We start from the raw sequence: 14589 nt of genomic DNA on the forward strand, positions 1-14589 counted from the left end.
ATATTAATCTAATAACATCTGGTTGATTGGATTAAATTTTTAATGATTTGCTTGATATCCAACCAAGCTGACCAATATATAAAAAAAAATTAAAAAAATAAAAAAACATTGTTTTTAATTTTAAAAAAAATTAATGGAAGTTAAACCGGCTAATAACTCGTACCTTTCAAATTAGGACTTGGAACCATGAGTTAATCCAATGCCGGGGTGTACAAAACAGTAAATTTACCCTCATGAATCACCATCACTTCGAAGACAAAAAAAAAAAGAAGCCAAAACCAAGATATATAAAAACAAAAAAAAACTAACTATAAAACCCAAAATCCAGCTCTCCTTTCCACCCTCAAAATCCTCTCTCCCTCTCTTTTTCTCTCTCTAAAAATGGAGCTCCCACCACCCTTCCCAAGACCACCACCTCCTCCACCACCACAAGACCAGCAACACCAGAAAGATTTAGACTTTGACAGCATTAGAGCCATCAAAGTCCTCGGCAAAGGAGCCATGGGGACAGTCTTCCTTGTACACAACCAAGAAACAGACTCCACAGCCAAGAACCGATTTGCCCTCAAAGTAGTCGAGAAATCCACCCTCCATACCAAATTCGACGCCGAACGCCGTGCACGGTGGGAGATCCAAGTCTTGAACCAATTATCCACCCCAAAAACAACCCACCCATTTCTCCCCCACCTCATTTCCTCCATAGAAACCCAAGAATTCCTCGCTTGGTCTGTCCCCTTTTGTCCCGGTGGTGACCTCAACGTCCTCCGCCACCGCCAAAACGACCATGTTTTCTCCCCTGCTGTAATCCGCTTTTACTTAGCTGAAATCGTTTGTGCTCTTGATCACCTCCACCAAATGGGCATTGTTTACAGAGACCTAAAGCCTGAGAACATCTTGATACAACATTCTGGTCACGTTACTCTTACAGACTTTGATCTTTCTCGTACGTTAACGAGAAAAACGGTAAGAAATCTTGTCCCTAACGCCGCCGCGAGCTGCAATAATTTAATCACCGTCAGCGAAATTGAACAGCAACCTCAAAAGAAGCAGCAACAACATCATATAAGGAACTTGACGAGGTGGTGGTTTGTTAATGATGTTCAACACAAAAAGAACGGGCTAAAGAAGGCAAAATCTGCACGAGTTAGCCCGGTGAGTCGGAGAAAACTAAGCTTCAACAATGGAGAACGGTCCAACTCGTTCGTGGGCACAGAGGAATATGTCTCGCCGGAGGTTGTAAGAGGAGATGGGCACGAGTTCGCTGTTGATTGGTGGGCTCTTGGAATTTTGAGCTTCGAGATGTTATATGGGACGACGCCTTTTGTAGGGAAGAACCGGAAGGAAACGTTTCGAAACGTATTGACCAAGAAGCCGGAGTTTATCGGGAAACGAAACGAGTTAACAGACTTGATCGAACGGCTGTTAGAGAAGGACCCCACACAAAGGTTGGGGTATCAACGTGGAGCTTGTGAGATTAAGGAGCATGTGTTTTTTAAGGGTGTAAGGTGGGACCTATTAACGGAAGTCTTAAGACCGCCGTTTATTCCGTCGAGAGACGACGGGGAGTTAACGGATAGGGTAACGGCAGCTGGGGTGGATATAAGGGAGTATTTTAAAGATTTAAGGGCGCCACCTCCGTCAATGCCGCCGTCACCGTCTTCGGATTATTACATGAAATTGTCAGAATTCTGACCCACACGTGTGGCAGGTGGCACGTGAAAGATTTAGCACAGTTCGTTTTCTTTTTTATGTACATAAAATAAAAGGGTTAGAAATTGAAAAACACTAGTCGTAGTGAAGATGAAGATTAGCTGTTACAAGCTATAAATATATATATATATATATATATATATATAGATTATTATAAAATTTTTAAGGATTATGAGTGGAGAAATTATAGGATATCCGTTTTAGTTTATTTGTTAATATTTTGAGAAACAATATTTTTATACACATAGTTTATATTTTTTAATTATGAAGTTATATATCTGTTAATTAGTTGAGTATTAATATGTGAATTAATGAGAATTAATTTAGTCCAACAATTTAATATTTTATTAAAAAATAAAATAGAGGAAGATAGACACAATTTCTAGGTCTTTGATTGCTATCCAAGAATATAAAAAAGAAAAAAAAAAAAAAAGAGGAAATTTGGTGGCTAGTTACACCTAATATTGGAAGCACTGCGAAGGGCGGGGATTGCTTTTGGACAAAATTATGCTTGTTTTCTCCCTTCTTGAAAAAGAAAACAAAATCTTGCATAGAAATTTATGTTAGCAACTTAATTTCCTAAAATAAAGGAAAAGATCATTGTTATTAAATTCAATATCATTTTGATTCCAAATTAAATAAGATAAAAATTAACTTGATTAAATGTAGTCGAATGCTTATAGCTGAAACAAATAATTGATATAGCTAGCAATATAATATTTTCTTCAAATAAAAAAAAAATCATGTAAAAATTAACTTGATTAGATCGTAGTCGATTTATAATTAAATCGACTTAATCAAGATTTGATTTGATCTTTTAAAAAAAACTAAAATGTTGTTCTAACTTTAAAAAATATAAAAATAACACATTTTTAGATTAATAAGGTTAACCCGTTTAATCCATGACCTTGACTTGGCTGATGTTTGAGAGTGTGGTAGTGTTTGTTTTTTAAAGTACTTTTTGCTTAAAAATATATTAAAAATATTTTTTTTAAAAAAATAAATTATTTTTAATATCAACATATTCAAATAATTTAAAAATAATAATAAAAAATTGAATTTTAACCAACTTGATTTTAAACCGTAATCTCTGAACACAAGTAGTTGAGTTTTTTTTTAATGAATATTAAAAGAAGTATTTAGAAACTAAATTATATACTCAATGTTCACCTTTTATCAGTTTGATCATTTTAGCTGGTGGTTCTTGATGGCTTTAGTTCTATAATTACAGTGGTAATTAATGAGAAGGATAATTAATTGGTGATCAGTGGGGTCATGAATTTTTAAATTGAAATCATTTTGTTTACCGAAAGATGACAATAAGGCTACTGTTTGTTCCGTGAAGAGTGGTGTGAAATGATCGATGAAACATTGTAGTTCCTTTGTGATGCAAATATATATTAATTAGAAGCTCAAGCTTAGATATATATATATATATTCTTCCATGTTCACGTGCAAAGATCTTATATTTAATCACTAATTATTCTACTACTTCATGATTCTTAATTAGAACACCATCTTTGATAAATATAGGATGTACAATTAGGCTTCATCATGTTGATTTCATTATATGAAAATATATATCGACCATATTGGTTATATACATGCATGTGTTTCATTTTGTGATGAATGATATTTTTTAATTAAAAATATATAATTTGTAAGATTTGTCTGAAAAGTCGGTGGAGGTAGGCTTGGCTCACCCGTGAGATAAATTTGCCTCGAAGAAGACCGGATAGCTCGCCCAGGCAACGTTTCATCCACGCATATTGTCTATACGGCAAGGATAAGCCTTGTCAAGCATGAAATCTATGTTCACTCTTTCATAAGTTGATGAGATCTATTTACAATCCGTTTGTGTATATATGTTTTTTTTTAAATAATAATATAAATTTTTTTAAAAATTTTTATTTAATATGATATCGGAGTTTTGATTATCAAACAGTTATGAGTTTGAATCTCATCATCTTTATTTATTTGATAAAACATTAAATATGAGTCTGTTCAAGTTTCAAGGTCAAATGATTTTTATTGAAATAGATATAATAAAGAATAATATAAATTATATATTAAAATCTCATCTAACAACTTAAATTTTTAAATTAAATTGAATTTTTAACATTTTAAACTGAGTTTCAAACTAATAGTTCACAATCAAAAGCATTATTTTCAATGCCTTTTACTTTGATCAGTTTGAACTCAGGAGAAGCACGTAAACAAATGAAATTTTAGTATGTTTGAGATTATGATATTTTTATAGTTATGGTTTAGAAAGATGGATTTAAAAAATTTTATAGGTTATAGTTTTTTTTTAATTAGTGTTTTGAGAGAAAATTTTCAGTATAGTTGGAGTAATTAAACACAAATTGCACCACATTACACAACAAATATAAACGAGCTTTTATATACGTGTACCCTAACTATTCAATGAGTTTGAATCCAAAAAAATATATATTGGTAAGCTCTATCTGGTTTTTCTTAATACCTATAGGAACTTTCTTATGTAACCACAGATTGCTTGTTGGTAGATGACCATTTTGTAAAAAGGCTAATTATTTTCCAGTGAGTTTACTAATTTCAATATAAAAAGTTAAGCATGATCATATGATTACCAGACAAATGTTCTTAGATTACGGGGTTTGCTGGAGGGCCATTGCTTGATTTGCCTTTAACTTTAACACACAATTCCTGACTTCTAAGGTTTGGCGTCCATGGTAATGATTACAGGCTCCCCTCAATCTTAGACTTGAAAAAGAAGAAGCTAATACGTATCTCTTATAGTTATAGAAAAATGCCAAGTGTGCAAGAATTTTAATAAATGACTTATTCAGTGTTCTTAGTATGAAAAAGCCCCAAGAAAAATCATTAATTTGTTTTATAACCTATTTAGTTGACATCTTTTAATTTGTTTTCATGTCAACAATAAGAAGATTTTTCTAATTTTGGACAGCAATGATAAATTGGGAGGGGATAGATGAAATTTAAAGAACATATAGGGTGGATTAGCATAATTTTTGAATAATATAGGGGTCAGCCCTGAAAGGAAAAAACACAAAAAAGTTAACGAGCTTTAGAGTACTGTATGGTATCCTTTATTGGCAAAGTTGTTCAAAGACCTAAAGTTACAAAACTTGACTCCATATTCTTATGTTAACTTTAATTACTTTATATGGTTGTACATTTGATTATTTGTTCTGTTTACTCGTCAATATTTTTCTCTTTTTGAATAAAGATAATTTAGATTTAAAATCTTCAGAGGATTTAATTTCTTTGTGTCCAAAATAATTAAATATACCAGTTATTGTTTAGAATATTATTATACACCACTTTTATTGCCAATTATTATTTTTCAAACAATGAGTTATACTTTATTTGGATGGATTTAGTATAGAAATAGTGGTATATTTATACTTTATATATTTTGAATAATGAAATTAATATTTTCTTTTCTAAAAAAAAACATGTAATATCCTCGTGAAATATAACTATAAGGTACTTATAACATAGTTTTCTCATATACAAACATCCAAGTATACTTTGATTCTAAAAAATTATAAATAATTATGCAAAAAAGTCCTCAAATGGACAACAACTTTATCATCTGCTAATTACATTGTTGAGGAGACTTAATAATTTATTCTCCAATGTGAGGGTGTATTTTTTAAGATTATCTAAAAAGAAGATTTAAGAATTCATTCTCCTTCATGTTGATATGAATATTCCCTTTTAAGATATTATAATTAACGTGAAAAAAGAAAAAGGAACATTAAGGAAGGAAACATTAAAAGATCAATTGTCTCAATTTTTCTTGTTTTTGTGAAGATAAAATCACCTGAAATATATGTAAGATATATTAAGTTTTATCTAACGGTTTAAATTATTGAATTAAGATAATTTTTTGATAAGATATTAGAGTTTTATTAACTAAATAGTCACGAGTTCGAATCTTACCATTATCATTCTATTTAATAAAAATTAAACATAAAACACAAGTCTATAAGATGATTTTTTTGGTTAAAATGATTTTTTAACACTATAATCCCACTATTAATTCTCCAGCTGCAAACAAACCCTCAACTCCAAATTAACAACTACAATACGAGTCTATGATCATCCTCATGCACCAAAAAAAAAAAAATGTTCAATTTCAGTACTCCTGGAATCATATAGAACTCAGTAGAAACAATGACTTGGTCTATATGATAGAACATTTTTTTTACTTGGGAGACCACTAGTAGATGGCATAAGGTGCTTAGATCACTAAAATTTGGAATTGGTTCCCCAGTAGGCACTAAAATGGTCTGAATTTATTCCGTTTGTTGGCGGATTTAATGCTCAATTTGACAATTTGTTTTCTAGCAAATGTGACTTTAGGTCCACTTATAGTAGAAACCAACTTGACCCTTTGTCATCTGCTTGTTGATCTTGGCATATTGCAATTCAATCAGCATTATTAGCCCTGCACGCATCAACACAACTTGATATACATGCCATGATGGATACGGAGAGAAGTTGAAGAGACGGGCGGCCCTTGCATTCCCCTTCTTGATAAACATAAGGTCACTTCAGTTTTTTTATTATTATTATTATTTATTGAGTGTATTAATGAGAAGATTGTCATTTAGAAGATAATTCTTGAAAAATTGAATTGTCATTTACAGAAAAATACCGGGTTTATGTTATCTACACATCCCAATAAAATTTGTGCCCTGTGGAAATTTGGGGTGGGGTTATTCTGTTCTCATCTCTTGTAACATATTCTACCACTTCAAGAAAATTTATCAACATTTAGGGCACGTGCAATGTTGAGAGGATGATATACATGGAACTTGGCCTTATATTGTAAGGCTATATCGACATGCTTTTGAATTTTGAGCCATATTTCAGTCCATTGTGTCGAAACCTTGATGGATACAAACTATGAAAGGAAATATAGATGATGTCAAAGTTCTCAAGCTTCATCTAATCTAACCCAAGAAGTATGTGATCATCTCATGTAAACAAGAAGCATGGAGACTATGGAGACTTTGAGAATGAGTTTGTCGATCCCCCTTCATTAATTTTGACCATGATTAAATGGGAACCCTCTTTTCTATGTCAGCTAGCCATTTGGTTGATTTTACTTCGATGTTGTTCAACTTAGTAACTACGTTTACCAATGAAGAATAGGATCTTAATTGCTGTGATTCCTTTACATTTTTTTAAGGTGCTATAAAGGGAGTCAAAACCAACATTTTGCTTCGATGAATGGGATCTCTAGGACCCTTTTGTGATATTATACTATGTTTGGTTTGAATGTAATTTACTTCAAGCAAATTCTCAACTTCGATTTCCCTTTAAAATGATTTCTGAGTTAGGTAATTAATGGGATTTCCTTTTCAAAGTTAGGGCTCGCGCGACCTTTTATGGTCGGTTGTAAGAGCATTTAACTTTATTATAAGGCTAAATGTTCGTATAGATATTGGTGCATGCATGCTGGGTCCTGCCTGGAAGTTGAGTTAAATGTTAATTTCTCTTCCAAATTCTTTAATGCATATGGGTTTTTTCTTTAAATCCCACAAGTGCAGACAGGACCACTTCGACGAGTATATCTTTGCACACCTAATATTAAACATATAGTTAAGGCAATTGTTTGTGAAAGTCTCCGGTTTATATATATGCTTTAGTTTAGGCATAGAAGTTAGGAGTATTAAGATGATTATGAAAACAATTAATCGATTCTATCTATAACTAAATTAGATCAAGTGGACACTAAGTAATCAATTAGTTGATAATATTATTTTAATGGTCTCAACTTTCTTAATAACAAAAATAGACAAAAGAAACTATATTAGATTGCGAGTTTATATACATGAGGCACTTGAAGTTTTTTTTTTTTCCCATGGAATGTTTAATGAATCTTGAGTTACATAATGATATATAAAACCCTTCATGGTTTAAATTCCATCTCCCAAATCTTAAAAACAAATTAAACGAAGCAATATATATATATAAAACAAAGTTAATAAAAACAATTATATATTGAAATTATTAACTTCAATATTGGAAAATTAAGTCATTAATATTATTTCCAACATAGAATTAAGAAGTCAATGCAACTATCATGAACGTGGGTGAATTGATTTCCTGTTGTTTGCGAACGAAACAAAGAAGAGATAATTCTTGGAGCAAGTACAAAATGTAGTGAAATGAATCCCATTTTGGGTAGTGCTCAATGATATTGTAATCTCAATTTATGTTTTATTTTTTGAACTTTGATACTACAAAAAAATATACATATATTTCGTTGGTACTGGGCCTTTTGTTTTCCTATTTGATGTTCAACAAGCATCACAATCGGTGACAACGAGCATATTACGTTGCCTTTAATTTCATATATATTGTTGGTTTAAGATTCTATCACTAGCTACCTTTTAAATTAGTTTTTTTCCTTAAATTTTGATGATTAAAGTATTCTTGAATCAACCTTTACTTGCAACACTAAATTCTGATGGATAAAGAAAAATTCAATTAATTCAAACTTGAGATGATATTATTAGAGTAATTGAAATTACCACTTGACAGCCTCTAGAAAATCATCAAACGAGTCAAGATAGCTAAAATACTATGTTCATGTCTTCGGACCAAACTTGCTGACAACTTTTTTGCTAACTTCTTGGAGGTTAAAATGATTTCTACTATGGTAAATAAGTTACCTTTTTTAGAGGTAGAAAGTAGGTCTAATGGCCGATTATGCGACTTAATTTAAGGTTGAATACATCATATTTATGATGTTGAATCTTGAAACCGGCAACTTCAGCTGAATATCTTCTCTTTCAAACTCATAATTACTTGTTTTTAACTCCAGACATGCAAGATCAGAGGACCATTCTATGAGTAGACAATTATTTCCAGTTAAATAAGGATCCAATGGAGAAATATGTTGCGATATCCTAACACGGAAATTGACCACCAACGGAAATGTAATTGAGTACATGAAACTTTTGAACACAGTACGTATTTTTTAGAATGACAGGACCCTAGTGCAAATGCAGAAAAAAACAGTACCCCAGAAGAATGGTGAGCATAGTTGATTTTTGTAGTTAATATCAAACTCAACTTGGTTCGAAGAGTCGACCTAAAATCATGTCTAGGCTAAGTTTTATTTTAAATTATTAGTTTGAAGATTAACACAATTAGATTTAATTAAGACAAATTAACTTCTTTTTATCCCGTTCAAATAATGTTTTTTTATTTTAAAAAATAAAACGATATTGTTTTGGATTCAAGATTAAATAAACTTCTGAATCAGCCTTCAGCTGGGTCTAATAAATATAGTATATTATTAGTGGCACGGCTCTCGATTGTATTTGTGGCCAAGATGAACGCATGCTTAATTACCATGAAAATCGAGAGAGGTGGAAAATTCTAACGCAATATTCACATAATAAAAAATAAAATGAGGGAAGAAAATGGTGTGAGTACAGACGTATATATTGGCTAAGTAAGGCTTGGATAGAGATACAAATTTTCCTTCGTTGTTTTGAGAAGCAAATCAACTTTATACAGATTTTTAAAAAACAATTGACAGAATTAATTAAAGATTGTATTTTCTTGAGATAAATTAACTGAAAAGTGCTCTTGATGGAGCCAAGAAACTAAGGGAAGGTGAGGAAAGAAAAGGAAAAACAACAATTTTGCAACACTATACAACCCTTTCTTTCTATATCTATATATCTAAAAACACGGTAAAATCTTGAAATAATGTTATTTTAGATTAATCTGAGTTGATATATATAAACTGTAATATGAGATTTAGACGGGATAATTGATGAGACAAATTGAATTTTATAACTTCAATTCTGTTAAAGCATTGAGAAAAAACAATATATATACTTTATTAATTACCCGACAAACAGAAAACTCAATGTAATTTATGTTAAAAATTTATATAAATCATTCTATTTCATTTGATAAGAATTTAAGTTGATAAATCATCCTAAAAATAATATAAATTATATCTTAAAATCTAACCTATCAATTTAAGCTATAATTAATTAAATTGAGATGGTTGTTAAATAATTTCATTCATTTATATTTTTAAATATTAAATTTTAAAAGAATACAAGTAAATGTACAACACTTTGAGCTTATCGATCCTAAGTAGGCGACGATAACAAACTTGAAATCAAAGAATTAGATTTTCAGAGTCCTCTAAACTTCTTGTCTGATAAGTGCAGATGGTGAACAGACACTTTGCCAGTTCAGAATCCAGAAGATGCCTTGCATTCTATGGCCGGGGTGATGATAGCAAATGTATCGATGATTTTAGCTGTTGTTGCAGCCATGATAGCCCATTATGTAATTTTGATTATCAATAATAAAATCACATAGATCAATTGATCGGATTTTGACTCGTGAAAAAGTTGGGTGTGTAGTCCAATTTCCTCGTTTAACAAAATCACCTCGTCAATTGCCATTCTTTAATGATGAAAAAAAATTAATTAATTAATTTATGATTAATTTAGCTGGCCCAGTAACGGGATATGGGCATCAAATCCAAATTGGTTTGGGGGAAAATAGGAGCCTATTGGATTTAAGCTAAAATAAAAGGATTGCCTAAAATGCTGGTTGGTTGGGTTTAGGGTTTAAGGACTCTCAATCACTGTGGCTTGTCCCAGCTTGTAACTACTATGTCTACGCTATGTATCTCTTTAGTTGGGCCACACATATTTCAAACCCATCTATAATCCAAAGAAGACATAAATTTGTTTTTAACTTATATTTCCGTAATTATTTTTTAAAATATTTTTTATTTTAAAACAATATATTTTTTAATTTTTAAAATTTACTTTCAACATCAATATATTAAATAATCTAAAAATATAAAAAAATTATTTTTTAAAAAAACACTTTCTAACTGAAAAAAACAAGCAGAGCCTTGACTAGCAAGTTCATTGAATTCTTCAAGATCCTCAACCAAAATAAATAAAAAGGAAAAGAAAATTGGCAGAAATTCTTTCTTGAAAAATGAAGTAATGAATTCGAATTCAAGAAACATAAGTATATAACCGTTATAAAATTGGGTTCCAAAATACAATGAAAGTCTAATGATGAAAGCTTCGCTAATTGTTAAGAGTTTATTTGTTTTTGTATTTTAAAAGTATTTTTTATGTTTTTTTAAAGAAAAAAAATTAATATTTTTTTTAATATTTTCTTATCATTATGATTGATGTGTTAATATAAAATAAAATTAAAATTAAAAAATTATTTCAATATATTTTTCTTAAAAAAATTAACAATTATCATCAAGCTTTAAAAACCCTTCCCGGACATGAATACGATGGGTGTAAATTAGTATAATGATAATGTAAAAGAAATGGACATGTAACTACCTAACCTAGATGCTCCTTTTGACATTTCTGCACTCCTCCTGCTGCCTCCTTGCTTGACTTAAGCACCACCCCACAACAATTTCTCCATATCCATTGATGTTTACATCTCACCCACTGACTCAAGCATCACTTCCCATCGACTTGTATGTAATTGATTGATACTAGTGCCCGACATGTCAATCGGAATCACCTCTCTCTCTCTCTCTCTCTCTCTCTCTCTCTCTCTCTATATATATATATATATATATATATATATATATATATATTATGTCCATCCCTATCCAGAAAGAAACACACAGCAAGCAAGAAGGCAAGAATACAGAGGCCTTGCTGCATCTCTGAGCGTGAGAGCCGCAAGGCACTAGAGAGAGACTGAAAAGGAGTTTTCGTTGCTCTTCTTCTTAGAGTTTTTCCCTTCTCCTTTTCGTAGAAGGGATTTCTTGCTCCCCTTACTCCCCCTTGCGGTTTTCATATTTATGCAAAGTGCACTTCATCATCTGACCTCAATAATTAATTATCAGCACTTTAATCTACATGTCCACATTAATTTAATGTTTAGTACCTACGCTCGCTCTGCGCTTAATAATAATTTTTTAATATAAACGAATATAAAAAATATATTAAGTGATTTAGATCTAACAAGAATATATAAATTTTATATTATTAGATCTAACGGTTAAAAATTCAAAAAATATTAGATCTAGTTGAACAATAGAACTCCACATTATTGTTTCTTTAATAAAATATATTTAAATTTTTTAATATTTATTTTTATGCTGAAGTTAATTTTATGTGTTCCTAAAAAATTTAATATGTTTTATATGTTTTAGATTGTTTTGATGTGTTGATGTCAAAAATAATTTTTAAAAAATAAAAAAAAATATCATTGACATGTATTTCAGCATGAAAAATTATTTAAAAAGTAACCGTAATCATACTACCAAACAAGCTTAGAAGATAAGGCTTTGTCAGCAAGAGGAAAGAGAAAAAAAGAATTTTAAAATAAATAAATTGAAATTATGAGTGTATTTTATTGATGTCCAAATACCTCGCTTCTAGGAAGCATGCCATGATTATTATTTTTAATCATAAGATGCTTGATTTAAAATAAAAAAATCTGTCCAAATTAAAACAATTAAATATCCCAAATTCTTTGGGAATGTTGAGAACAACCTTTTTCTTAAAAACTATGAAAACAACGGAAAGCAACAAATATCTTCCCATGTCAGTGCCTTCATGTTTGTTTTTGTTGTTGTTTTTACTATTTACTATTAAAAATAAATAACATAAGAGCGTGAATTTATTACTTTTTTTCTTATGTTTTTTTTTATATAAAAGATTGTATTCACATCAAATAAAAAATAAAAACAAAAACAATCTAAATAATAAATGAAATAGAAATAGCCAAGATTATTATTTTCTGAAATCTAGAACTCCTTTGAGAATATGATTAATCGTGCAAAATTATATATATATATATATATATATATATATATATATATATATATATATATATATATAAAAGTTAAAAGTTAAGATTGATTGATTGAATGAATGAATCGTTCGTAATAAGATAAAAACTCAATTGACAAATTCAATTTTAAACACTATGGAATCTCCACATTCAATGAATTTAGCTTTCTTTTCATCAATAATATATTCTTTGTATGTCATGGTAAGATAAAAGGATAATTTCAAATTTAAACAAATTATTTTAATTCATACTTCATCATCTATCATCTATCATCTATGAAAGAAAGTATGATTATAATTATTTTTTAAAATATATTTTATATTAAAATATATTAAAATAATAATTTTTTATTTTTTAAAAATTATTTTTAAAATCAACGTATTAAAATGATTTTAAATACATAAAAAAAATTAAAATTTAAAAATTATAATTTGGATAACGTTTCCAAACAGTGATTAATTCATTCATACAAGAAAATCTCAATAATTCGAACTTGAATAAACAATGAAAACCTGAAGTGAACACAGGAAATAATGAAATGTCGTTGGGGCTCCCAAGTTTCTTGTCCCGCCGCCTGCTGTCAGTTGAGATGAGACGTTGTTCTGCAACTTGTCCAACTCTCCGGCACAGGTAGTTGGCGGCAGCAACAGCCAACCGTGAGAGATTTCTTTTCAGCAATGGAGATCGAAGAGGGACATTTAATACAAATGCCCCACCACAAGAGAGCTTTGTGTGACAAGAAGTTATTCTTAGCAGTCGCAGAAACAATTATCACCGCACAGTTTTTCGAGATATATTTTTTATTTCATGCAAGAATATTTTTGTTCATCTGTTACGATAATTAAAATCATTTTTTTTAGATAATCTTAAGTACATATATATTTCTTTCAATATTCATTTAAAAAAATTATAATTTTTTAAACACGTTAACTTTAAAATATTTTTTACATAAAAAACATCAAATCAATACCCTTTTAAATACATATATATATATATATATATATATATATTTGAATAATTTTGATTTTTTACGTTTCAGTTGCGTTTGCAATAAATATGAGAGGGAATTGCTGGGAGAGAAGCGAAGAGGCATGCTTTCAGCAATTAAAAAGCAGTTTGAATTTTGCTGGGAAGTGTTGAATCGATCATAATGTGCTATCTTACTTTTACATCACATGAAATTATACTCTCTATCTTTTCAATCTCTTCTGCAACTTGCAAGGAGGAGGAGTTGGCCCTTTGGATAGATATTTGAACCAAAAGATTCTAGAAATAAATAGCTGATAGCTGGTTTATATTATCCATTGATTTTCCTTTCTTTCCTCTTCACAATTTCTATTAATCATAATGGGCCCTATCGAAGAAAGCTACTGCAATTATTTTTTTTATATTTTTTTTTAACCCGGGGTGTCCGGGTCAGCTTATGTCCACCACAACTAATTCTGGGATCCACTGAACACCCTGCAAGACTAGTAGGCATATAAGATACCGCGAGGGTGACAGACATGCACGTTAGGGCTCGAACCCAGGTGACAGAGACAAGGAAACCTTGCTTTTACCGCTGGGCTACAAGCCCTAGTGCAAAGCTACTGCAATTATTTTTAATATTGGTAGCTTGCATTACCAGCCTAAAAAAAACATAATCATGAACAAATTTATAGAGATATCGGTTTTTAATCTCAATTGTTTTACTAGTTAGGGAATTATTATCATCTTCGACTTTATTTAAAATACAGGAATTGACATCACTTGGATTCAATGGAAAGCAGTTTGTGTGGTAGTTATTGAACTTTGATTCCTGGTCGAACAAGTGTAAGATTCAGGAATATTTGCTTTTATTCAAGTTAATCTGGAATAATATTTTTTTAAAAAAATAAAAAATATTATTTAAAATTTTAAAAAAATTAAATCAAGTTTATGCTAGATTATATAATATATTATATCATCATCACGACGATAATAATAACTCTCGGCACTACTTTATCAAGGTTGTATAAATTGGATAAACTACATCAAAGATCAATTCATGCT

The 14589-nt window shown here is 30.2% G+C and overlaps 1 protein-coding gene across 1 annotated transcript; it reads left to right on the forward strand.

Moving 5' to 3' along the window:
- Positions 1-334: 334 nt before the first annotated feature.
- On the forward strand, positions 335-1856 carry LOC133696972 (serine/threonine-protein kinase UCNL-like). The gene has a single exon (XM_062119284.1). The coding sequence runs from the start codon at positions 382-384 to the stop codon at positions 1690-1692; it is 1311 nt and encodes a 436-aa protein (XP_061975268.1). The 5' UTR covers positions 335-381; the 3' UTR covers positions 1693-1856.
- The last annotated feature ends 12733 nt before the right edge of the window (positions 1857-14589 follow it).

Source organism: Populus nigra, chromosome 1 (genome assembly GCF_951802175.1).
Source record: "Populus nigra chromosome 1, ddPopNigr1.1, whole genome shotgun sequence".
Classification (NCBI taxonomy): Eukaryota; Viridiplantae; Streptophyta; class Magnoliopsida; order Malpighiales; family Salicaceae; genus Populus; species Populus nigra.